Source organism: Bos javanicus, chromosome 15 (genome assembly GCF_032452875.1).
Source record: "Bos javanicus breed banteng chromosome 15, ARS-OSU_banteng_1.0, whole genome shotgun sequence".
Lineage (NCBI taxonomy): Eukaryota > Metazoa > Chordata > Mammalia > Artiodactyla > Bovidae > Bos > Bos javanicus.
The window spans coordinates 56,516,028-56,543,241 of record NC_083882.1 but is presented as its reverse complement, the minus strand read 5'-3'; the positions used below and the strand labels follow the sequence as shown (position 1 = coordinate 56,543,241).

The 27,214-nt window shown below is 38.0% G+C and overlaps 1 protein-coding gene across 6 annotated transcripts in view; it reads right to left on the bottom strand.

The window, feature by feature from the left end:
- ACER3 (alkaline ceramidase 3) overlaps positions 1-27,214 on the bottom strand; it is a 158,980-nt gene that overhangs the window by 88,219 nt on the left and 43,547 nt on the right. For all 6 annotated transcript variants that reach the window (XM_061380943.1, XM_061380941.1, XM_061380942.1 and 3 more), the window contains one exon: positions 15,791-15,901. In XM_061380943.1, the coding sequence (XP_061236927.1) occupies positions 15,791-15,901 (111 nt within the window). The remainder of the gene's footprint in view (positions 1-15,790; positions 15,902-27,214) is intronic.

Genomic DNA, 27,214 nt, shown 5'->3' with positions numbered 1-27,214 from the left:
GTTAGGCAGAGAAGGGGACAAGAGGATGAGATGGCTGGATGGCACCACTGACTCGATGGACATGAGTTTCAGCAAGCTCTGGGAGTTAATGATGGACAGGGAAAGCCTAGCATGTTGCCGTCCATGGGGTCGGAAAGGGTCAGACATGAAAGAGCAACTAAATTGAACTACCAACGTTTCACGGCAGTTGTAGCTCAGTTAGTAAAGAATCTGCCTGCAGTGCAGGACACCTGGGTTCGATCCCTGGGTTGGGAAGATCCCCCGGAGAAGGAAATGGCAACCCACTCCAGTATCCTTGCCTGGAAAATCTCATGGACAGAGGAGCCTGGTGGGCTGCAGCCCATGGGGTCACAAAGAGTCAGGCATGACTGAGCGACTAATACTTACCAACATTCCAAGCATTTCCACTGGGATAAAGGAGTGAATAAGAGATATATGTTTCCTGTCCTAAGAACTTTTAGGAAGACACTAAAAATATGAGAGAGGCCATTTCAAAGCTAATGGAGACTACGCAAGGGGGTTATACTACCTCGTCTAGTGAGTCAGAAGAGGGATATCAGGGGAAGTAACACATGGAGTTAAATAGGTGAAAAGAACTTTTTAAAATGAGATCATTCTATGTAGAAGGATCATCCAACATAAAGGAATGACAATGCACTTAAAGAAGTAAAAGAGCTTGGCTTCAACTATAAACATTGTTGCATCCAGTGAGAATATTGCCGTGATTTGCAGGCAGTAAACTGAGAAGAACTTTTAAAGTCATGCTATGATTTGAACTGCATCCTAAAACACAAAGTAAGTCTTTGAAAAACTACATCCACATATACAAATACATAAGTGCACACACAGATTAACAGGACTGACTTTTGCATTAAAAAAATATCACTGTGGTTACAAGGCAGGAAAATGTTTACAGGAGTAGTTTCCTAACTTTGATAGCAAAAAAAATTGTTTAGGAACTCCATATATGTGTATTTATTTATAAATTGTATACACACTGCTGTGTTAAGATACTACATATATTTTTAAACATGTAAAATAGAAAAAAAATTTTTAAATGATAAAATAAATACAAATAGAGGAGTTACAGCTTTCTTCCTGCACCAACAGATCATTTTTCTCACTACCTGGGGAATGAGCATCCCACTTGATGACTGTCAGTTTTAATGATAAAGACTAAACTCCTTGCAAGGCATACATGGAGCTTCCTAATTTGGCTCCATTCAGTTCATTTTACCGAACTTGTAGTTCAGTTACACCTGACTGCTTACTTCTCTCATCTCAACACTATCATCTTCTAATCTGTTCTGCCTTTGTTCACAGCTTACCCTGTTCTTTCAGCCTGGAACACTTATCCCTTTCATTATTTAATCCTACCTGCCTCTGGTGGCTCAGCGGTAAAGAATCTTCCTACAATCCAGAGATGTGGGTTCAGTCCTTGGGTTGGGAAGATCCCCTGGAGAAGGGAATAGCAACCTACTCCAGTATTTATGCCTGGGAAATCTCACTGACAGAGAAGCCTGGCAGGTACATGAGCTTGCAAGAGATAGACATGACTTATTGACCAAACCACCACCACCTGCCACTAGCCTTTGTCTCTGCTTACTGAAATCTCATGTAACTTCTAGATCCAATTTATTTTGTGATTTTCATTCCTTTCAGCTTTTACCTTGTCAAACAATTTCAAACTTTAGAATGTTGAAAGAATAGTCTAATGAACTCCTGTATATGCTCTATTCAGATTTACCAACTTTAATAATTTACATATGCATATATAAATTATTATCTTTCTGAAACATCTGTGTAAACTGGATGCATCATGTCCCTTTACCCCTTAATACTTCAGTGTATATCCCAAATCCATTTTATTTATTTATTTTTACAACTCAAGCAGGCAAGATTTACTGGGCAAGCAGTAAGCAGAACCATTTTGAGACGTGAGAGTAGACCAACCCCTACAGGAGTAGCCCTGCCCCGTTTTGGCTTCCCTCTTTTATATCTCTTGTTCCCTCCCCTGAGCAGTACCTGCCAGATCCATTTTAAATGGCACGTCCTAACTTAAATCTTCCTCTGTTTTCTCCCCAGTTAAGTCAACCATACAAGGCATCTAAGAAATAATGTTTGGCTACACCAGTAGTTATCAGTTTTTGGAAAACACTATTTTGCCTCAAGATCTTCACAACTGCTAGGACCTTGTCCCAGAAACTCCTGATTCAGTGGGTGTGCTGGTACCTATATTTTAAAGGCCTATCAATGACTTGTTGAACCTTCAAAGTGAAAGATCACTGTTAAATTCAAAGATTCTAAGACAAAGTATGGTCCAGGTTTCTATAGTTCACTAAAGAATCTTTGACTCAATGGACATGAGTTTGAGTAAAGTCTGGGAGTTGGTGATGGACAGGGAGGCCTGGCGTGCTGTAGTCCATGGGGTTGCAAAGAGTCGGACACGACAGAATAACTGAACTGAACTGATAGAATCTCTAGAAGCTAGCACAGAACCAGGCACATAGAGAACACTTATTAAGTGTTTGGTGACTGGTTGATTTTTTTTTCTTTCTCCCTTTTTTTCTCTTTTTCCTTCTCCATGATCTAGCATTTCACATTAAAGTAAGAATGTGTGTATGACTAGTAGAGGAAAATGAGGAATGAATTGAGAAAATATAACAGGAGAAATAAATGAGTATCGAAGAGAAAAAAAATATTATTTGGGAATAATGTGGACAACAGAACAGAAAGCCTTGCCTGGCAAGGTAACATCTGAGTCAGAGAGATTCACAGGCAGAGAAAACGCAGAACAAACACACAGTTTGAGTCTAAATATTCAACCTAAAACAACGCTCTGATTCTGTGTGAACACTGCTGATTCTCACTGTTATATGTTAGTGTTCTGTGCTGCCATCACCTCAGGCCCAGGGCGCTCCTCCCCTCTGTCCCCACAGCAGCATGCCTCTTCCATGCAAAGGCCAATTGGGCTCTTGTGGTCTAGGGCACCACCTGGTCTCTAAGTACTTCATGTTTTATCACTTTTCTCTCCTGTATCACCATTGCCACCTGGCTAATGGACTGTGCACAAAGTCTCTAATACCTCCTGTCCCATTTACCTGTGCTTCCTCACTTTCCTGAGTTTTCAAAAAAACTGCCTCCATTTCCTCACCTCTCTTCCCCATCCCTTCCTCAAATCTATTCACACCACTGAAAAAGCCCTTCTCTCTTTTTATCCTCCTCAATCTCTTAATAGTATTTAATAAGCAAGACGTGTTCCGCTCTAGTTTTCTGTAACACCTTGTTCTGCTGGTTTTCCTATCTTGGTGTTGCTTCCTCATAGGTTCTTTTGTTGGCTCCTTCTATCCTTAACATGTAAATCAGGGTCTGTAAATTCAAGTGCCTAGAGAGATATTTGACTAAAACATGCTAAGTTAAAAAAAAAAAGTAAGAAACAGTGTAGAGACTGTGCTTAACTGGACAGACCATACTAAAGAACAGAGCTTAGGCTGATTGCTCCTGCATAAAAATATAGGCTTAGTGATGCTGCATTTTCAAATTATTCAAGAGAAGGCAAAAATCTGAATTTTTATGGGAACTCTCAATTTTCAAATATGGGAAATTAAAGCATTTTAAAATTTTAAATATGGCAATTAAAACATGTCAGGATGCCAGATTCTGCCTTTGGTGATGAACCTTTGGTATTTATGTTCATCTTTGGGCTTTTTTCTCTCAATATATTCATCCTCTTGGGGATCTCATCAGTTCCCAAGGCTTCAAATACCAATTATAACAATGATGTCTACACCTCACCTCTAAAATTCCAATGCCATGTATTTAAATGCCTACTTAGCGCTTCATTTAATGTCTCACAGGCATTTTAAACTCAACATAATCAAAACAATGCCAGATTTTCTCTCTACACAGTTGTCCAAACTGGAAACCTGAAAAGAAACTTTGAAAATCTTTCCTTTTTTCCAACTCCCACTTTTAATCCATTAATGAGTCCAATAGGCATTAACTCCAAAATACATGCTGAGCCATCCACTTTCCATTCCAATCCCAAAGAAAGGCAATGCCAAAGAATGCTCAAACTACCACACAATTGCACTCATCTCACACGCTAGTAAAGTGATGCTTAAAATTCTCCAAGCCAGGCTTCAGCAATACGCGAACCGTGACCTTTCAGATGTTCAAGCTGGTTTTAGGAAAGGCAGAGGAACCAGAGATCAAATTGCCAACATCCTCTGGATCATCAAAAAAGCAAGAGAATTCCAGAAAAACATCTATTTCTACTTTACTGACTATGTCAAAGCCTTTGACTGTGTGGATCACAATAAACTGTAGAAAATTCTGAAAGAGATGGGAATACCAGACCACCTGACCTGCCTCTTGAGAAATCTGTATGCAGGTCAGGAAGCAACAGTTAGAACTGGACATGGAACAACAGACTGGTTCCAAATAGGAAAAGGAGTTCATCAAGGCTGTATATTGTCACCCTGCTTATTTAACTTATATGCAGAGTAAATCATGAGAAACGCTAGGCTGGAAGAAGCACAAGCTGGAATCAAGATTGCCAGGAGAAATATCAATAACCTCAGATATGCAGATGACACCACCCTTACAGCAGATAGTGAAGAAGAACTAAAGAGCCTTATGATGAAAGTGAAAGAGGAGAGTGAAAAAGTTGGCTTAAAGCTCAACATTCAGAAAAACTAAGATCATGGCATCCTGTCCCTTCACTTCATGGCAAATAGATGGGGAAACAGTGGCTGACATTATTTTTCTGGGCTTCAAAATCACTGCAGATGCTGATTGCAGCCATGAAATTAAAAGACGCTTACTCCTTGGAAGTAAAGTTATGACCAACCTAGATAGCATATTGAAAAGCAGAGACATTACTTTGTCAACAAACGTCCGTCTAGTCAAGGCTATGGTTTTTCCAGTGGCCATGTATGGATGTGAGAGTTGGACTAGAAAGGAGGCTGAGAGCAGAAGAATTGATGTTTTTGAACTGTGGTGTTGGAGAAGACTCTTGAGAGTCCTTTGGACTGCAAGGAGATCCAGCCAGTCCATCCTAAAGGAGATCAGTCTTGGGTGTTCATTAGAAGGACTGATGTTGAAGCTGAAGCTCCAATGCTTTGGCCACCTGATGCGAAGAGCTGACTCACTTGAAAAGACTCTAATGCTGGGAAAGATTGAGGACAGGAGGAGAAGGGGACGACAGAGGATGAGATGGTTGGATAGCATCACCGACTCTATGGACATGGGTTTGGGTGGACTCCGGGAGTTGGTGATGGACAGGGAGGCCTGGCATGCTGTGGTTCATGGCGTCGCAAAGAATCGGACACGACTGAGTGACTGAACTGAACTGAACATCCACTTTTCACCAATCTCCACTGATGCTATCCTAGTCTGAGCCACTATCATCTCTTACTTGGGCCATTGCAGTAGTCTCTGTTGACTGGTTTTCCAGCTTGCACTTTTACTGTCCACAAATAGATTCTCCACAGATAGTCAGGGAGATCTTTTAAAAACACAAATAGGATCATGCCACTCTCCTGCTAAAACCCTCCACTGGCTTTTAGAATAATATCCATACTCTTCACTCTGGCCTATGGTGAGACCCAACATGATCTGGCCCCTGCCTAAATCTCTCCAACTTCATGTTCTGCTACTTTCCCTCTTAACTACTAATGAGTATTAAGGGAAAATCAAAAAGTAAACAGATAAAATATGATGCATTAAGTGCTGTGATAAAGATATGCCTCGTATTCAGTGGGTCATCTAATTCTATCAAGTGGCTGAGGAAGGTTTAAAAGGAAGGCTTTCTAGAGAAAATGACACTTAAACTGAGTCCTGACTGACATACACGCCAAGTTCACCAAATAAGAGGTTACAAGCAGAGATATAAAAATATATACAGTACTAAAAACAGCTAATAGGCTGATACAGCTTAAGTATAAGGTACATGTGTGAGAGTTATGGAAAATGAGACTTGTTAAGGCAGAGAGTCCAGATTAGGACCAACTTGCCTAGAAATATAGATTTTGAAATAGGTTATCTCATTCAAAGAGAAAATGGTTGAATCAAAAGAGGCACACTCGCCTAAAGAGAACACTGGTAAAATTTAGCTAGTAAGCCAGTTTTCACCAGTGACAAACTACAATTTATCAGCAAGTACATATTTTATAACATATTATTCAAATTGACACAAATAATAAATTCAAGAATAGGAAAGTTGAGTTCTTTTAGCTAAGAAACAAATGCTAAATGTGTAAAAGCAAAACAATACTCATTGATCCTTGAATTATACAGATTAGAAATTTTGACAATATTTTAAAAAAGAATCTAAGCATTGTCCTTTTCTTTCTTTTGCAAAATAAATGATTCAATCACACAGAGAATAAAATATTTAATTAATGTAAGGGTGACCTAGCCAACATTTCATCATAGTCTCCCTTAAAAAGTCTGAGACATCAAAGTGAAAATAAAATTCACATTTTTAGGAATTGTCTAGAGCATTCCGAAAAACAAGTAACAGGGAAAAACAACTTTGCTGACATGGTTATGGCTATACGTAGTGAAAACTGAGGCAGTCAAATTAGTAATGGAACCAGATAAAGAGGTCAAATGCACCAATATATCTAGTTAGAATTTTCTAACTAGATGTTCATACTCACAGCATTTTACCATGGTTTAAAGAGTCTCTCAAGCATATAAGCAGAATTTCACCAGGTTGGAACCTCTTGATTCAAATATTTTGGTATGCTACCATCTTTTTCAAGGTTACAACAGACTACAGATATGTTCTGATACACATCTCTTTAATCCATTTGACGTCTGACCACACTGAGGAAACAGTGTACAACTTAACCATCTGAGTGCTCAGAAGCAGGAAACTTTGGAAGATGTGACTATGGCAAACGGTCAGAGATGTAAAATTACTAGGTTTGAAGATGGGGGAAAAGGGACCAAGTTAAGATGGAAAAGACAGAGTATGTGGGCAGCCACATAAACTGGAAAGGACAAGGAAACTGACTCTCCCCCTGCAACCTTCAGAAAGGAACACAGGCTCTCCCCCAACAGCCTTCAGGAAGGACAGATATGTTGACATTAGCCCACTGAGACTTGTATTAGAATTCTAGTTTAAAGAAATGCAAAATAATAAACCTATCCTTTTTTTTGGTACTTTGTTAGAGGAGCAGTAGAAAACCAATACAGGGCTGATTTTGAATATGTTTATTTAAAACAAGCATTAGGTTCTTATTCCCTCTCGTCTTAACAGCAAGTTTTACTGAGATCTATTAGAAAAATAATGAGAGGACATTTTTTGTTTTTCCACTGATCTGTTATGAATATCTCTTCCTTTCATACAATGTACACATTTGGGATATAATATAGCAGAAAAATAAACAAAAAGGAAGAAAAAGATAAAGGGACTAGGTAGTTCCAAAGCAGTTATAAACGGGCAGGTAGACTGAAGTGAAATCTGGCTTACTGGAAGAACTGGCAGTTGCTCAGGGACATGGGATGTTAAAACGTAATGTTTTTCACTCTTACCTTCCCTCATTCTTCTTCATTGCACTTGGCACCTTTCCATCATAACACCACACTGTTAGTACATTGTTGCTGCTGTTTAGTTGCTAAGTCGAGCCCAACTCTTTTGTGACCCCATGGGCTGTTCATGGGATTCTCCAGGCAAGAATACTAGAGTGGGTTGCCATTTCCTTCTCCAGGGGATCTTCCTGACCAAGGGGTTGAACCTGCAACTCCTCTCGAGTTTCCTGCATTGCAGGCGGGTTCTTTTACAGCTGAGCCAGCAGGGAAGCCCTTGTTAGTGCACACTTAATTATAAATTTATCAGATTAATTTGTTTCCCCTGCTAAACTCTAAGCTCCAATGAACAACGGTTTGAGAGCTATGTGTGTGCTAAGTCACTTCAGTCATTCATGTTCAACTCTTTGTGACCCCAAAGACTGCAGCCTGCCATGTTCCTCTGTCCATGGGATTCTCCAGGCAAGAATACTGGAGTGGGTTGCCATGCCCTGCTCCAGGAGAAATTCCCAACCAGGGATCAAACCCATGTTTCTTACGTCTCCTGCAGTGGCAGGCAGGTTCTTTACCACTAGCACCACCTGGGAAGCTTGAGAGTTATAACTAACACATAACTAAGTATAACTGATTTTTAGTAAAAATCTGCCGAATAAATTAAAAAATTACTAAAATAGGCTCTGAGCCAGAACACAATGACCCCTGTAACAATCTGCTCCTAATATACTTCTACACAACATCAAAGTTCCCAATTCTTTCTGCAAAATTTCCCCCAATGCCAAAAAGTTCATAACAATTAAGTAGTTATTATAGATTTTTGGTCATAAATACACACAGAAATGCACTGATTAATACCTCTAATACTTCTTTAAACAGTCGTGGAGAAAGGCATACTTGCCTTGCTTTGACCTTCTAGGAATGCTTCTATTCCTAATGCTAGCTTCAAGATGGATCTGTGTATCTTACCATGTTAAGACAGGATTTGTGAATTCTTATTTCCTTGAGTTTTTCTTTTTAAATTAGAAATGGTTGCTGAATTTTGACAATGGCTTTTACAACATCTATGGAGATAATCACGTAGTTTTTCTTCTTAAATCAATTAATATAGTAAATAGAATTAATGGATCTCTAAAATTTGAATTATCATCCATTCTAGAGACAAACTCCAGTTGTCTTGGTGTATTATTTCCCTAATGTGAGACTACATTCTGTTTACTACTTACTACTTTTTAAAAGAAGAAAACAGAAAGATAAATTTACATAGCTTGTTTAATAACACAATTCCAAAAAAGGCTTTTAAAACCAGAAGATGTTTTGTTCTTTAAGTTTGTCACAAATTCATTTGATAGCAAAGCCTGACTTAATTGGAAATGAGGCTATTTATAGTGATTATTAAGCCTAGTTAGTATGAATATTTACATGTTAAGCAGCAATATGGATATGTTCACCTGCAGGGTGCTGTCCCAGGTTTCAGCAGGCTTTATACTATACTAGCAAACATAGTCTATTAATTTTCTAGAATTAAAAAACAATCTGAGTTCAGAAATACTTCTGGTCCCAAGGGTTTGGATAAGGATCTGTTAACATATATTAGTGATATAATGGAAAGAAATTAAAAGAAAGAAATTGAGCTCATGGGCTTTCTCTGAACTTCAGAGAGTGAGTTCTATGAGGATGACTTTCCATGAAGAGATACTGATATAAAGAGATCTGTCTAAAAATTACCCCCTAACATTCTTCAGTTAGAAGAAGATTACAGGAAAAAATAATCCAGGAAGTTATGCTCCTCCACACAGTCACAAGAATACTAGAAGAGGGCAGATTATTATATGTAGAATAGTTTCTCCAAACGTCGTATCTGTATAGAGATCAAACAATAACTTGAGGTCTTTAAGTTGCAAAGGAAATCACTTAATAAAGAATGGATCCAGGCTTCCCTGGTAGCTCTGGTAAAGAATCCTCCTGCCAATACAGGAGATACAGGTTCGATCCCTGATCTGGGAAGATCCCACATGCTGCAAAGCAACTAAGCTTGTATGCCACAAGTACTGAGCCTGTGCTCTGGGAGTTGCAACCACTGAGCTCACGTGCCTAAAGCCCATGCTCCACAAGAGAAGCCACAACAAACAGAAGCCCATAAGCGGCAATTAGAGAGTAGCCCCACTCACCGCAACTAGAGGAAAGCCCACACAGCAGTGAAGACCCAGCATAGCCAAAAATAAATACATAAAATTAAAAAGGATAGATTTCCTCTCTCTGTATACATATATATATATAAGACACAGATCCTTGCAAGAGAGAATAAAAAATCCTCAAAATCAGAGAGACAAATAAGACTTACCTAATCTTGAACAATTAGGAGTGGTTGTTTGGATTCTACTTGTCAAGGACAAGAGGAAAAGTAGCTGCATTCTTCTGCAGAAGAGTCTCAGCACCTATACATGCTACCACTGATATAAAATGTTCTCTCTATATTTATTCTGCTCTACTATTTTCTTTCTTCCTTCCATACCACCTCTGAGATGTAGGAACTAAACATCCCTTCTTCTCTCACACAATATGCACATTCCTCCATGTCCTGTGTCCACTGGGTTTTATTTTTTAAACAAGAATTGAGATATACCATCAAATTCACTCAGGGTAAGTGTACAGTTTTAAGAATTTTAGTAAATTTAAAGAGTTGTGCTACCATCATCACAATCCAGTTCTATGAGAATTCCCTCAACCCCCAATTTCTCTTATGCCTATTAGCAGTCAACATCCACTCTAAATCACAAGTAACTAATTATTTGCTCTTCATCTGTATAATTTTACTTCTTCTAGAAATTTCATATGAATAGGATCATACAATCTGTGGTCCTTTGCATCTTTTGGTTCCTTTCACTTGGCATAATGTTTTTTTAGGTTCATTAATGATGTTATATGTAGCAGTAGTTCGATCCTTTGGTTTGCTAATAATTTACATAGGATATTTGCACTGATAATGATATTAGTTCTTAAATTTATTTTTATGGCATTTTATTAGGTTTGCCTCATAAAAAGAATTTGGAAGTCTTCTTTCATTATCTATGCTTTGGAAAAATTTATGTAGCATTGGAACTATCTGGTCTTTGAAAGTTTACTAGAACTCTTTGAAACTATCTGGACACAGCACTGCTTGCGGAGGAATTCCTTAATAAGTTACTCTATTTCCTAAATAAAAATTAGCTGATAAAACTTTCTATCTTTTGGATCAATTCTGACAAATTGCATTTTCCTAGGAAATTAGCCAATTCTAATACATGGAGGTTTTAAAATTCTTGCTTTTGTTTCAGTGGACATTTCCTCTTTGTCATTTCTTATTTTTTAAAATATTTTATTCATTCATTTATTTTTGGCTGCACTGAGTGTTGGTTGAACCATGTGGGCTTAGTTGACCTACAGCAAGTGGGATCTTAGTTCCCCGACCAGGGATCAAACCCTCAATCCCTGCATTGGAAGGCAGCTTCTTAACCACTGGAACATCAGGGAAGTCCCCATTTCTTATTTCAGTGTTCATGTTTGCTTTTTTAAAAAATTATTGATTCATTTATTTTTGGCCATATGAAATGGCATGTGGGATCTTAGTTCCCTGACCAGGGATCAAAACAGCATTCCCTGCACTGGAAGCACAGAATTTTAACCACTGGACAGCCAGGGAAGTCCTTGCTTCTTTCTTCTAAAGTTAGCTAGTTGTCTACTTTTTTCTTAAAAAAATAGATTTTGATTTGTTAATTATATCTACAGTTTTCTGTTCTCTATCTTGTCACTTTCTGCTTTTATCTTTATTTTATGGTCTTTTTCTTGCCTTTAGAGTTGGGATTTTAATTAATTTTTCACTTTTCGTTTTTATCTTTTATTATTATTTGTTTAAGCCTATGGATTATCCTCTGATGGTGGCTTTATATAAATCTCCATAGATTCTGATATGCAGACTTTTTGTTGCAACTGTATTTTAGGAATCCTGTAATTTTCATTTCTATATTCCCTTTCAACCAAGAGTTAGTAGAAGATTTAAAATTTTAAATAGCAAGAGTTTTTTTATGGTTTGAATTTGTTGTTAATTTCTAGCATGGATGCACTATGACCAGAGGATGTTGTTTTAATATTTCTACTTAAGAGAACTTACTGTTTTGTTTTTATAAATGTTCTATGCATACTTCAAAAGAGGATATATTCTGTTCTCAAGGTGTAAACTTCAGCATAAAGCCATGCTGCTGCTGCTGCTAAGTTGCTTCAGTCGTGTCCGACTCTGTGCAACCCCATAGACGGCAGCCCGCCAGGCTTCCCTGTCCCTGGGATTCTCCAGGCAAGAACACTGGAGTGGGTTGCCATTTCTCCAATGCATGAAAGTGAAAAGTGAAAGTGAAGTCGCTCAGTCGTGTCCGACTCATAGCGACCCCATGGACTGCAGCCTACCAGGCTCCTCTGCCCATGGGATTTTCCAGGCAAGAGTACTGGAGTGGGGTGCCATTGCCTTCTCCGAGCATAAAGCCATAAAATCAACTTTATTGGTTATGCTCTTTAGGTCTTCCAGATATTGGTTGATATATTTTGTTCACCTCATTTGTCTTGTACTGAATTGTAGCATATTAAAATATTGTTATTCTATTTTACTAGACCATATAATGTCCATACACTATTCTTTGGTCCTTATCCTATCATTGTTTTAATCTTAGATTTATAGTTAAATGTATTAAAAGTTCATTATCAGACATTTTGCCCAAGTCTGCCTAGTTTTCTCCTAGTTGAATGAACATCGTTCTCCAGACAACACAGTCAATAGAGCTTTCTGTACTGAAGGTGATGTTTTATATCTGCACTGCCCAACGTGGCAGCCATAAGCCATATTTGGGTACTAAGCACTTGAAACATGGCTAATGTGACAGAGGAACTGAAATTTACATTTTATTTAACTTTCATTTATTTAAATTTAAACTGCCACATGTGGCTGCTGCTGCTGCTGCTAAGTCGCTTCAGTCATGTCCGACTCTGTTTGACCCCATAGACGGAAGCCCGCCAGGCTCCCCCATTCCTGGGATTCTCCAGGCAAGAACACTGGAGTGGGTTGCCATTTCCTTCTCCAATGAGTGGAAGTGAAAAGTGAAAGGGAAGTCACTCAGTCGTGTCCAACTCTTAGCGACCCCATGGACTGCAGCCTACCAGGCTCCTCCATCCATGGGATTTTCCAGGCAAGAGTACTGGAGTGGGGTGCCATGTGGCTAGCAGCTACTAAATTAGACAGAGCAATACTCATGGATTCATCTGGAAGGAGTCATGTGTGTAGTTTTCAATGAGTACTTGTATGTTTAAAACTGTTTTTCCACAACCTAGATACCTGAAAAACAATTTGGTTAGGATATAAAATCCTTGGTTTGCACTAAAAATGCAGTTACACTGATGCTTTTCTTTTTTATGTTGCTGAGGTCTAGTGCCGTCTAATTTTCTTGCCCTTATGAGTAATCTGGTCTTCTTCCCTAGAGCTGTGAGAATTTTTTTTTTTCATTTTTAAAATCCAGTAATCTTACTAGTCTTTTTCAGAGTTGACCATTCCAAGTCAGTTTTACAATACAAAAATGCACCTTTCAAAATCTAGATTCAGGTCTTCTTCCATTTTCAAAAAGTCATCTTTCAAATTATTTTTAAAACTATAGTTTTAAATATAAGATCTGTTTCATTGTTTTATTTTCCTTTTTCAGGAACTTCAATTAAATTATATTGAATCTTCTTTGCCTGTCTTCCATTTCAGTACTTTTTCTCTTACTCTTTATTTCTTTATCTCATTTTCATTCTCTTGCTGTGTCTTTTTCTTTTTCCTTTCTTAAACAGTCTTTATTAAATACTCAACACGTTGTAATTCAGGATTCATTTCTTTCCTAAGTTTAATCAATTTAATTTTATTTCTTTTGGGAGGTGAGGAAGCTATTTCCGTTAATATTTTTTAATTAATTTTTATTGGTGTTATTAGTTTTTAAATTTTTATCCATTTTTGGTTTGAGGCTAATTCAGTTAGGAATATCGTGCTGCAGTTTCTTTCTGCTTTATAATTAGTAGTGGGAAAAGAATAACCACGAATCAAAAGGTATTGATTCTCATTTTCTGTTTTCTTATTACAGTAACTGCATAGATGCAGACTGACTTTGGTGGGGTCTATTTTGTGGAAAGAGTAAAGGTTTGGGGTGTCTTAAAAGATTCCTAGTTTGAGACTGCCCCCTTCTGAATAAAGGTTACATTCCCTTTTCATATATATGTGTTTGTTTTGGGAGCAGGGGGAGAGGGCCAAGCAGGGAGAAGGGTCTAATGTATTTTAGTTATTTTGTTTCAGTAGGATCTTAATTCCTGCCTCTAACTTCATTCTTTTCCAACACATCTCCAAAGGCTATCTCCTTTCCCAGAAGCAATACCTTTTCAAAACTGCCACATGAGGCCTCGCATACTTTCAAGTCTTTTACTGTATACTTGCCACTACTATGATTTACCAGCTCTTAGAATGTTTTCAGAAATTTTGCATTTATCGTGAAACTTTCCCTTTCTCTTGGTGTTTTGTCAGACTAAGTCCTCAAATCTTCTCTCCTCTTTTCCACATAGTTTTTCAAACCTCCCAAAGTCTAAAACATTAAAGACAGTTCTGTTAGAATTTGGTATTTATTTCATGTTTAAAAATTATCTGAAGTTCATAGTATTCTTTTTCTTTCAGTAAGGCTGAAAGTGTGAGCTAAAAGTGGCTTATTTACTTTCCTTCTAATCTGTACGGTTGTCCACAAGGATGAGAGGACAAACTCTAAGGTCAGTATTATTCTAAGGCAACTTGGAAGTCCCTCAAATCTTTTTATTCTGTTATTACTGATTGTGATTTGTCAGGATTTTACAAACATTCTTAAAACACCCCAGGAAATAAAGCAAAGGGTTAAGTTTGTGAACAAGTCTTCCTACTGAAGATCAATCAAGTAACTTTCTCAAAACACTACATAAGAGACACAAAAATTAAACTCTCTCATCAGTTCAGTTCAGTTGCTCAGGCGTGTCCGACTCTTTGTGACCCCATGGACTGCAGCACACCAGGATTCCCTGTCCATCACCAACTCCAGGAGTTTATCCAAAATCATGTCCATTGAGTCGGTGATGCCATCCAACCATCTCATCCTCTGTCATCCCCCTCTCCTCCCACCTTCAATCTTTCCCAGCATCAGGGTCTTTTCAAATGAGTCAGTTCTTCTCATGAGGTGGCCAAAGTATTGGAGTTTCAGCTTTAGCATCAGTCCTTCCAATGAATATTCAGGACTGATTTCCTTTAGGATGGACTGAGTAGATCTTCTTGCAAAACAAGGGACTCTCGAGTCTTCTCCAACACCACAGTTCAAAAGCATCAATTCTTCAGCACTCAGCTTTCTTTAAAGTCCATCTCTCACATCCATACATGACCACTGGAAAAACTCTCATACACAGTGACTAATATGATTATATAGAATCAGATATGATACACTATATCTTACAGTTTTGTGGTAATTAGATAAATATTACTGTGTAAATAATATCTACCTTGAATTAAAACCAAAGAAACTGTTTAGCTTAGAAAGTTATATAAAATACAGACTAGAACCTACTTTCTTTGCTAGTTTTGTTTTTATGATGATAATGCATGAACATGAAAGAGTGATTTTTCCATCTTAGACTCTGATAAAGTTCACTTATACTCCATGTCACATTTATTGAGGACCACTAACTTGCCAGACAACCAGTATACAAATATAACTAAGATACAGTCTCTGTCTCATAAACAGGTAGAGAATAGGAGTAAGCTGTAAAAAGTTAGATACGATAAAATAGTCTTTACAAAAAATTTTATAACTCTAGCAGGGTGAGCAGGGAGGAAGATGGGAATAAAATCAGGCAGGAATACAAACAAAGCGTTAACTTTTTACGTTTATTTCTTTAAAAAGGAAAAAGTAAAATCTGAAACAAATATTCCAAAATATTAAGATCTGACAAAGGAGGAAGGTAGGATACATAGGTATATTTGCTATATTATCCTTGTTCTTTTCTGGATGCTTGAAATATCTTGTGGTTTTTTTTTTTAATTTACTCAAAATACAGTTCAAATACTGGCAAGATTGGTGTAATTTTATTCAGAACTTTCAGAATATGCTACAATTTTAAGAATGAATAAGAAAAACTGACTGTTTGAATCCTGTACATCATTTTTTTACATCATTCTTAGATGAGGTGTTATACATACCTGTGAGTGCTAAATAAGAAGCAATGTACCGCTTTTCCAGTCCACTTCTAACACTCTGCATCGCACCAAAAATTGGAGGTAAAATCATAATCAGGTTACTCACTGTATTCCCTACAGGAAAAGAAAAGCACAAGAAGATAATGAGATTAATCAATATTAATTTAAATTAAAAGGAGGTGGCTCAGTGCTACAGATTTCACCTGCCAATGCAGAAGACGCAGGAGACATGGGTTCGGTCCCTGGGTTGGGAAGATCCTCTGGAGAAGGAAATGGCAAGTCACTCCAGTACTCTTGTCTAGAAAATCCCAGGGGCAGAGGAGCCTGGTGGGCTACAGTCGGTGGGGTCACAAAGAGTTGGACACCACTGAGTGACTAAGCACACAGACATGCACGTAAAGATACACAGTCAGCCTTTAGCAAAAATCAAGTAGGTGACTTCTTAGAAAGATGATGGAAAGATATTTAAAAGGTGCTAAAGGAAAATAATTTTCTCCTCAACAAAAATTTCTTATAGATATTGAAGCAAAACAAAGATACTTTCAAACAAATGAAACTAAGAATTTTCAATGAGAACATCCACTAGAGAACTAAATTCTCAAGGTAAAAAGCAAAAGTATCTCAGAATAAACCTCAAAGATAACAACAAAAATTGAGTTGGAAAAAGCAGCTTATACCAATGCTTCTGAAAGAATGGTCCATTTTGCCTTAAAAAAAAACATTTTACTTGTTTAGATTTCATCATTCATCTTCATGAAGTTTCTTCAAGGATTTATAGGTACTGTATTCCTTGACTTCCTAAGTGCTTGAGAATATTGTCTTTTGCCTTTATACTCAAAAGATAACTTAGTTATAAAATTTTGGTGTCTTTTTTTCAAAAGTTGGTAAGTACTATTATACTGTCTTCCAGACTGAATATTACTATGAAGAAGTTTAAAGCTAGTCTGAATTTTTTGTATGTGACTTCCTTTTTCATCTGTACTCCTGATGAATTCTTTCTTTCTACTTGACTGTGTATTTGAGTACAACTGGGCATCCAGATAAGACAGATTTTATACCTACCCTATCTCTATATACAGCTAATAACAGTATTAAATTAAAGCCATTGTTGACTCTAGTTAGACTGACAATCTAACTACAGCTGTGGTGCTACAGATATAACTTACAATAACCTCAGCACATGTCATATACCTAGGTACAAATCTAACAAAAGGTGTGCAAGATATAATACTAATAAAACTCCCAGCAGGTTTTTGGGGAACAAATTGATAACCTGATTCTAAACTGTATATGAAAATTTAAAAGGCCAAAAAGAGTCAAGACATCTTGTGTACCAACAAAACTAGAGTATTTATACAACTAGATATCAAGGCCTATTAAGAAGATAAAGAAGTAGAACAAATAAGATTGCAAGAACAATCTAAAATTTAGCCACTTGATTCATGACAAACACGACCCTGAATACAGTATGAAAAAGATAATCTTTTCAATAAAGGTAAATGGATCAATTGGATATTTAATTTACATGGGGAAAAAAATGAACCTGGACCCCAACCTCACACTTCTTATACAAAAAATAAATTCCAGATGTACTACAGATCTAAATGTGAAAGGTAGAACAGTATAATTTTTAGAAGAAAACATGGGAGAACATCTTCATGACCTTGAAGTAGCAAAGAGTTTTTCAATAGGACACAAAAACAATTAACCACAAAAGCAAAAAGATTAAACAGTCAAGAAGATAAGACTACAAAAAGAATACATTTGAATCAGTTCTAATGAGATAGATGAAACTGGAACCTATTATACAGAGTGAATTAAGCCAGAAAGAAAAACACCCATATAGTATACTAACACATATATATGGAATTTAGAAAGATGGTAACAATAACCCTGTGTACGAGACAGCAAAAGAGACACTGATGTATAGATCAGTCTTATGGACTCTGTGGGAGAGGGAGAGGGTGGGGAGACTTGGGAAAATGGCATTGAAACATGTATAATATCATGTCCAGGTTCGATGCACGATACTGGATGCTTGGGGCTGGTGCACTGGGACGACCCAGAGGGAGGGTATGGGGAGGGAGGAGGGAGGAGGGTTCAGGATGGGGAACACAGGTATACCTGTGGCGGATTCATTTCGATATTTGGCAAAACTAATACAATATTGTAAAGTTTAAAAATAAAATAAAATTTAAAAAAAAAAGAAGATAAGACTTTAAATCAAGAAGAATAAAAGGTTGTTTTTAAAAAGATAATTTAAAGAATAATTGATATGAAATGACTTTGTAAACAAGAGGATAAATACATACTAATTTAAATTTACTGAACAAAAAGAATGTACAAAAACATCACAGACTGAAATTTTTGGTTAAAAATGCTATTAGTCTGGGTCCAATCAAGAGAGACAAGCCACAGTTATTTGAACAGGAAAAGTTTGCTATAAAGAGTCATTAAATATAAGAGGGAATTGTAGTAATGACAGATTGGCTGAGCTGTACTAAGTTGCTTCAGTCATCTGACTCTTTGCAACCCTATGGAATGCAGTCCACCAGGCTCCTCTGTTCGTGGGATTCTCCAGGCAAGAATATTGAAGCGGGTTGCCATGCCCTTCTCCAGGGGATCTTCCTGACCCAGGGATGGAACCTGTGTCTCCTGCATCAGCAAGTAGGTTCTTTACCACTAGTGCCACCTGGGAAGCCCAAAAGACTGGCTCAGTTCAGTTCAATCACTCAGTCGTGTCCAGCTCTTTGCAACCCCATGGACTACAGCATGCCAGGCTTCGCTGTCCATCATCAACTCCCAGAGCTTTCTCAAATTCACGTCCATCGAGTCAGTGATGCCATTCAACCATCTCATCCTCTATCGTTCCCTTTTCCTCCTGCCTTCAATCTTTTCCAGCATCAGGGTTTTCCCTAATGAGTCAGCTCTTTGCATCAGGTGGCCAAAGATTCAGCTTCAGCATCAATCCACCCAGTGAATTTTCAGGGTTTATTTTCTTTAGGATTGACTGGTTTGATCTCCTTGCAGTCCAAGGGATGCTTAAGAGTCATCTCCAACACCACAGTTCAAAAACATCAATTCTTCAACACTCAGCTTTCTTCACGGTCCAACTCTCACATCCATACACAACTACTGGAGAAACCATAGCTTTGACTAGACGGACCTTGGTCGACAAAGTAATGTCTCTGCTTTTTAATATGCTGTCTAGGTTGGTCATAGCTTTTCTTCCAAAGAGCAACCGTCTTTTAATTTCATGGCTGCACTCACCAACTGCAGTGATTTTGGAGCTCCAAAAAAAATAGTCTGTCACTGTTTCCATTGTTTACCCATCTATTCGCCACGAAGTGATGGGACCAGATGCCATGATCTGTGCTTTTTGAATGTTGAGTTTTAAGCCAGCTTTTTCACTCTCCGCTTTCACTTTCATCAAGAGACTCTTCAGTTCCTCTTCACTTTCTGCCATAAGGGCAGTGTCATCTCCGTATCTGAGATTATTGATATTTCTCCCAACAATCTTGATCCCAGCTTGTGCTTCATCCAGCCCAGGATTTTGCATGATGCACTCTACATGTAAGTTAACAGGGTGACAATATATAGCCTTGACATACTCCTTTCCCAGTTTGGAACCAGTTTGTTGTTCCATGTCCAGTTCTGCTGCTTCTTGACCTGCAATACAGGTTTCTCAGGAGGCAGGTAAGGTGGTCTGGTATTCCCCATCTCTTGAAGAATTTTCCACAGTTTGTTGTGATCCACACAGTCAAAGGCTTTAGTGTAGCCAATAAAGCAGAAGTAGATGTTTTTCCAGAACTCTCTTGCTTTTTCAATGATTCAATGGATGTTAGCAATTTGACCTCTGGTTCCTCTGCCTTTTCTAAATCTAGCTTGAACATCTGGAGGTTCTTGGTTAATGTACTGTTAAAGCCTAGCTTGGAGAATTTTGAGCATTACTTTACTAGCATGTGAGATGAGTGCAACTGTGTGGTAGTTTGAGCATTCTTTGGCATTGCCTTTCTTTGGGATTGGAATGAAAACTGACCTTTTCCAGTCCTGTGGCCACTGCTGAGTTTTCCAAATTTGTTGGCATATTGAGTGCAGCACTTTCACAGCAACATCTTTAAGGATTTGAAATAGCTCAACTGGAATTCCATCACCTCCACTAGCTTTGTTCATAGTGATGCTTCCTAAGGCCCATTTGACTTCACATTCCAGGATGTCTGGCTCTAGGTGAGTGATCACACCATTGTAGTTACCTGGGTCATTAAGATCTTTTTTTGTATTGTTCTGTTCGTCCAGTCAAGGCTATGGTTTTTCCTGTGGTCATGTATGGATGTGAGAGTTGGACTGTGAAGAAGGCTGAGCACCAAAGAATTGATGCTTTTGAACTGTGGTGTTGGAGAAGACTCTTGAGAGTCCCTTGGAAACTGCAAGGAGATCCAACCAGTCCATTCTGAAGGAGATCAGCCCTGGGATTTCTTTGGAAGGAATGATGCTAAAGCTGAAACTCCAGTACTTTGGCCACCTCATGTGAAGAGTTGACTCATTGGAAAAGACTCTGATGCTGGGAGGGATTGGGGGCAGGAGGAGAAGGGGACGACAGAGGATGAGATGGCTGGATGGCATCACTGACTCGATGAACGTGAGTCTGAGTGAACTCTGGGAGTTGGTGATGGACAGGGAGGCCTGGCATGCTGTGATTCATGGGGTCGCAAAGAGTCGGACACGACTGAGCGACTGATCTGATCTGATCTGTATATTCTCGCCAACTCATCTTAATATCTTCTGCTTCTGTGAGGTCCATACCATTTCTGTCCTTTATCATGCCTATCTTTGTTTCCTTGGTATTTCTAATTATCTTGAAGAGATCTTAGTCTTTCCCATTCTATTGTTTTCCTCTATTTCTTTGCACTGATCACTTAGGAAGGCTTTCTTATCTCTCCTTTCTATTCTTCAGATGGATATCTTTCTTCTTCTCCTTTGTCTTTCACTTCTCTTCTTTTCTCAGCTATTTGTAAGGCCTCCTGAGACAACCGTTTTGCCTTTTTGCATATCTTCTTCTTGGGGATGGTTCTGATCACCACCACCTACACAATGTTAGGAACCTCTATCCATAGTTCTTCAGGCACTTTGTCTGTCAGATCTAATCCCTTGATTCTATTTGTCACTTCTACTGTATAATAGTAAGGGATTTGATTTCAGTTCAGTTCAGTCACTCAGTCGTGTCCAACTCTTTGCGACCCCATGAATCACAGCACGCCAGGCCTCCCTGTCCATCACCAGCTCCTGGAGTTCACCCAGACTCACGTCCATTGAGTCAGTGATGCCATCCAGCCATCTCATCCTCTGTCGTCCCCTTCTCCTCCTGCCCCCAATCCCTCCCAGAATCAGCCTTTTCCAATGAGTCAACTCTTCGCATGAGGTGGCCAAAGTACTGGAGTTTCAGCTTTAGCATCATTCCTTCCAAAGAAATCCCAGGGCTGATCTCCTTCAGAATGGACTGGTTGGATCTCCTTGCAGTCCAAGGGACTCTCAAGAGTCTTCTCCAACATCACAGTTTAAAAGCATCAATTCTTCGGCACTCAGCCTTCTTCACAGTCCAACTCTCACATCCATATATGACCACAGGAAAAACCATAGCCTTGACTAGACGAACCTTTGTTGGCAAAGTAATGTCTCTGCTTTTGAATATGCTATCTAGGTTGGTCATAACTTTCCTTCCAAGGAGTAAGCATCTTTTAATTTCATGGCTGCAGTCACCATCTGCAGTGATTTTGGAGCCCCCCAAAATAAAGTCTGACACTGTTTCCCCATCTATTTCCCATGAAGTGATGGGACCGGATGCCATGATCTTCGTTTTCTAGATGTTGGTTGAGCTTTAAGCCAACTTTTTCACTCTCCACTTTCACTTTCATCAAGAGGCTTTTTAGTTCCTCTTCACTTTCTGCCATAAGAGTGGTGTCATCTGCATATCTGAGGTTATTGATTTAGGTCATACCTAAATGGTCTAGTGGTTTTCCCTACTTTCCTCAATTTAAGTCTGAATTTTGCATAGGAAACTGGAATGTTAGGGCCATGAATCAAGGTAAATCAGAAGTGGTCAAACAGGAGATGGCAAGAGTGAATATCAAACACCCTTAGGAACTTGTCCTTAATCTGCCCTCTAGGATGCCAGGGAAAAGTGATCACCTGGAGTGGGAAGCTAATGGCCACTGGTGCTGCTGACTGCAGTAGTGAATGAGCTGGCACTGGAGAAGCCACGTAAGCTTCAGGATCTGGGCACTGCATGGGACAGAAGCTGGATGAACACTTACACGGCAAGGGTCAGGCACTTAAGAAGCCACCAAGCCAGCACACCAGAACCAGGAAGGGAAACTCTTCCTCTTGCAATGTCTCTCCAGCGCCCTCTACTGACAAAATTTAACATCTGGCTGGTTGGCAAAGGAAACAAATTTAAACCGCACAGGTCCATTTTCACAGACCACGCAATGAATGATGAATTTAGATCCAAGAGATAATATACTGATAACTCATTGATAACAATGATAAAACTATGTTTTTACCAAAACATATGTTTATTATTGCTGGGCCAAACTATGCTTGGTGATGGTTCCCCAAGCACCAAAGTAAGAGAGTTTTAAGATAGTAAAGCAATGGATTTTTTTTTTCTACAATGTGGTTATCCTGTTTTTATAATTTAAGATTAAAATATTAATAATATAATTATAGAAAATAAAGGCTAGATTTCTTCTACTAAGAGTTTAATTGATCTTGAGCTGCTTCCAGAAAATTCAATTAAAACAGGGTTTTTCCCCTCAGAAGTAAAACTAGAGATTCATTCATATACCACACAATAGTATACTAAAACTTTAAAGTAGGAAAAATCTTTTTTTTTTTCTAGAGGGAATCCTGTTTGGATATGGACAAAAGGGATTTTTTTAACTCTAAAAACTATGGTATTTTTATACTCTGAAACATAGTATCTTTGAATTCTCCTCTCAATACAAATTATGGGTGAGGCTGACAACATTTCAGTAATTTCAAAATTTATTAATCGGTAAAGTCATCTTTTAGCAAATGATAAGAAAACTCAAGTATCTAAAGTATAAGAAAGAAGGTCAGGGGAAACAGGTAATGTGCAAAAGAGTTAAGTTTGAAATAATGCTGAATGACTTCGCAGTAGCAGTAGCAATGCTGAATGAAGATGCAGTAGCTTCAGCATGACAGTAGGTGGAGCCTACAGTGCGCTCAGCAGTCTTAAAACGGCTCCTAAATTGGGCAAAATACATGAGTCCTGGGGCAACAGAGTAGACAATTTACAGCTCAGCTGTATTTACAATTGTATAACCACTACCCAGAGCTAAGGGTGAAAAAAGAGAACCATTAAAACCTGGTGAAGCTGAAAAAGTGATCTATACTGCTTCACTGCCACTGCCAAGGAGCCCTCCCAAGCAGTTAGCAAATGAGCTAGATGAAATCAGTTACCGGTTTGAGCCTGAAAGCAACCTCGTACCTTCCTCAAAGCAAGTTCATTTTGTCAAATATTTTACTGCCTATCCAAGTGTTCAAATAATGTAAAAGACTCTCAGAGCTTCAGAGTCTTTGGAGCTGGAAAAAGGGAAATCAACTCTAAATTAATCTCCTCAATTATAGAAGGCAACATTCTGTTTATACCTATTAGCACTTTCTGTGTGAATCTGGCGATTTATTTATGCTTAAGTCTTAGTTTCTTGACCTATAAAACACAGGAAAATACTATTTAAATAATTAAAATGATGAAAATAAATACAACCAAATAACACAATATAAAGATTATTTCTGATATGAGAAAGATCCATGGAACATTATATAGGAACTTCCACAATCTTCCTGTGCTAAAAATTAAGTGCTGCCTGGGAATTGTCTTAATACTTAAATCAGTTCAAGAGCAGTTGTCACAAGGGAGAAAGTCCGTCTTCCAATCCAGACAAGGAAAGTTGAGTATTCTGATTCACCAAGTTTAAAATATACATATATGTACATGAGTGTGTGTGTGTTACAGGTGCTCCTTAGCAGCTATTTTTTTTTTAAGTCTTTGCTAAATTTGTTACAGTACTGCTTCTGTCTTATGTTTTGGTTTTTTGGCCACAAGGTATATGGGATCTTAGCTCCCTGACCAGGGATCAAACCTGTACCTCCTGCATTGGAAGGCGAAGTCTTAACCACTGGAGCACCAGGGAAGTCCCTCCTTAGCAGTTTTTAATTAAGACAGATAACAGAATAAAAACAAAAAACCAATACAGGTTTGTCTTTAAAAAGTGATAAACACAAAGCAAATTCAATTTGACAAACATTCATTAAGAATTTTTTATGGGCAAAGCACTGAGTCAGGAGATAGGAAGAAAGGTTAGCAACCCTGGTTCCTGTCCTGAGAAAGTATACACACACACACACACACACACACACACACACACACACAATTTAGTAGGAAAGACAAACAGATAAGCAACCAGTAACGGAGAATGGCAGGATGAAACAGCACAAACAGTATACAGAGGGAACCCAAGAAGGGCTTCAGTAAGGAGGTAGCACTTGACCTGTCTTGAAAGAAGGAAAGGTAAGTATTTATCATTATCAATACAAGAAGCACCTTTTTTCCTCTGCAGCACATACAGTAGCTTCAAAACATTATTTAATTTATGAAAATTGTTTTTTCACATTATTTTTTAAAAACATCTCACACTTTCACTTTATTGCATTTAAGTTTTAACAAAAATATTTTAAAATTACATATAATAAAAATGGAAATAATCACATTAAATTCAAGAAGAAGTACATTTTAGATTTGGGAAGAAAGGCCAAAAACAGGAGTAAAGACGTGAGAGAACTGGGGAGCTCCTATCAATTACAGCTCAGGTGAACTCCTGCCTAACAGGACAGCGGTTATAGGGCGGGAAAGAATAGCAAAAAGAGCACTGGTGGTAGTTTAGTCGGCAAGTGGTGCTCAACTCTTGTGACCCCATGGACTGTTACCCGCCATACTCCTCTCTCCATGGGATTTCCCAAACAAAAATACTCGAGTGGGTTGCCATTTCCTTCTGCAGGGGCTCTCCCAACTCAGGGATTGAACCCATGTCCCCTGCATTGCAAGCAGATTCTTTACCACAAAGCCACCCTGAGTGCATACTAAATTGCTTCAGTCTCTCTGACTCTTTATGACGCTATGGACTATATATAGCCTGCCAGGCTGCTCTGTCCATGGAATTCTCCAAGCATGAATACTGGAGTGGGTTGCTGTGTCCTCCTCCAGGGGAATCTTCCCAGCCCAAGGATCAAAACTGTGTCTCTTATGTCTCTTGTATAGGCAGGTGGGTTCTTTACCATTAGTGCCACCTGGGAAGCTCGCTAAGCCACAAGGGAAGCTCAAAAAGAGCCTTACCTGTATATAATAACTGCTTTCAAGAAGGGTCAAAGATGAGAGCTGAACAGTGAGAATTAATAGTTAACAGATAAGCATGGCAGAGAAGAAGAGAGTCAGGAAAACAAGGGAAATAAGACAGTCTTAAACTCGCTGGAGAAACATTTGATGAAATCATGATTTTTTTATAATCCCCACTTCCTCTCCATTTTGATTAAAAGTTTCTTTGCAGGGCTCAACTCAATAAAGTCAGTTTTGCCTAATTATCCTACTGAAAATGATCATTCTCTTCTTATAGCACTTACTGTTCTAATCTCTCATCTGGCACTTAGCATAGACTGTCTTCCACAGATAGCTCTTTTCACTAAATCAGAATATAGATATTTATGTATTATCTCTTTAAGTTAAATTTTTTAAGAGCAGTTGCCTTACATTTACCCATTCATTCAACAGCAAATACTTACTGAGCATCTACTCTGAAAGGCACTGTAAGAGAATACAAAGGAAAACCAGATAGACTCTGCCCTCACACAAATCAAACTAGTAACAAATTCACAAAATAGTAAAGGTACTTAAAACCAAAGTGACATTATTTTAGATGCAATTCAATTATGATATAATTGAGCCATTCTTTACCCTCAAATTAATTTAACATTCATTCTTCATGGCTAATTTCACTATAATTTTTCATTTACTTAGAGTTGAAATGCATCTCTTAAAAATCATGAATGTGCAATGCATTTAAAACTTTAGACTAACTTTAATAAAAATGCAAGCTACTTATTACTATTAAAATCTCACCAAGGACACGCATCCATATTTTATAATTTATTTTCATTAAGTTTTTTACAATGGCATAAAAATTTCCTAAGCTGACTTAAAAAATGCAAACAATGTTTTTAAAATAACTTATTCTCATTTATATTAGGCACAAGGGGAAAAAAATGGCTGTTACACTATCTCCAAGTTACTCTGATCAAGACTCAGGGATTTCGTCCACCAAATATGAGTGATTAGAGTTCTATAACCTTTTTCTTTAACTGCCCTAAAGGAAAGTGATAAAGGCCATATATGATTAGCCCACAGCCAGCATCTTACTCAAGGGTGAAAATCTGAAAGCATTTCCTTTAAGATCAAGAACAAGACAAGGATGCCCACTCCCACCATTTTTATTCAACATAGTTTTTAAAGTCCTAACCACAGCAATCAAGACAAGAAAAGGAAATAAAAAGAATCAAAGTTGAAAAAAAAGAAGTAAAACTGTCACTGTTAGCAAATGACATAATACCATACACAACATCCTAATGACACCACCAGAAAACTACTGGAATTCATTAATGAATTTGGTAAAGTTGTAGGATACAAAATTAAAAAATAGAAAAATTTGTTGCATTTCTATACACTAACAATGAACTACCAGAAAGTGAAATTAAGAAAACAATCTCATTTACAATCAGATCAAAAAGAATAAAATACCTGGGAGTAAATCTAACTAAGGAAGAATTGTACTTGTAAAACTGTAAGATACTGATGAAAGAAATTAAAGACAACATAGATGGAAAGATACACCATGCTCATGGGTTGGAAGACTTAATATTGTTAAAGTAACCATTCTACTCAAGGCAATCTACAGATGTAGGGCAACACCCATCAAAATACTAATGGCATCTGTCACAAAGCTAGAACACATAATTCTAAAATTTGTATGGAAACACAAAAACTCTGAATAGCCAAAACAATCTTCAGAAAGAAGAACAAAGCTGGAACTATCATGCTCCCTGATTTAAACTATATTACAAAGCTGCAGTAATCAAATCAGCATGGTACTAGCACAAAAACAGACACATAGACCAACGGAACAGAACAGAGCCCAGAAACGAATCCCTACTTATGTGGACAACCAATCTATGACAAGGAGGCAAAACCATATAATGGGGAAAAGACAGCCTCTCAAATGGTGTTGGGGAAAACTGGACAGCTATTAATACATGCAAAACAATCAAACCATATAAAAATAAACTCAAAATGGATTA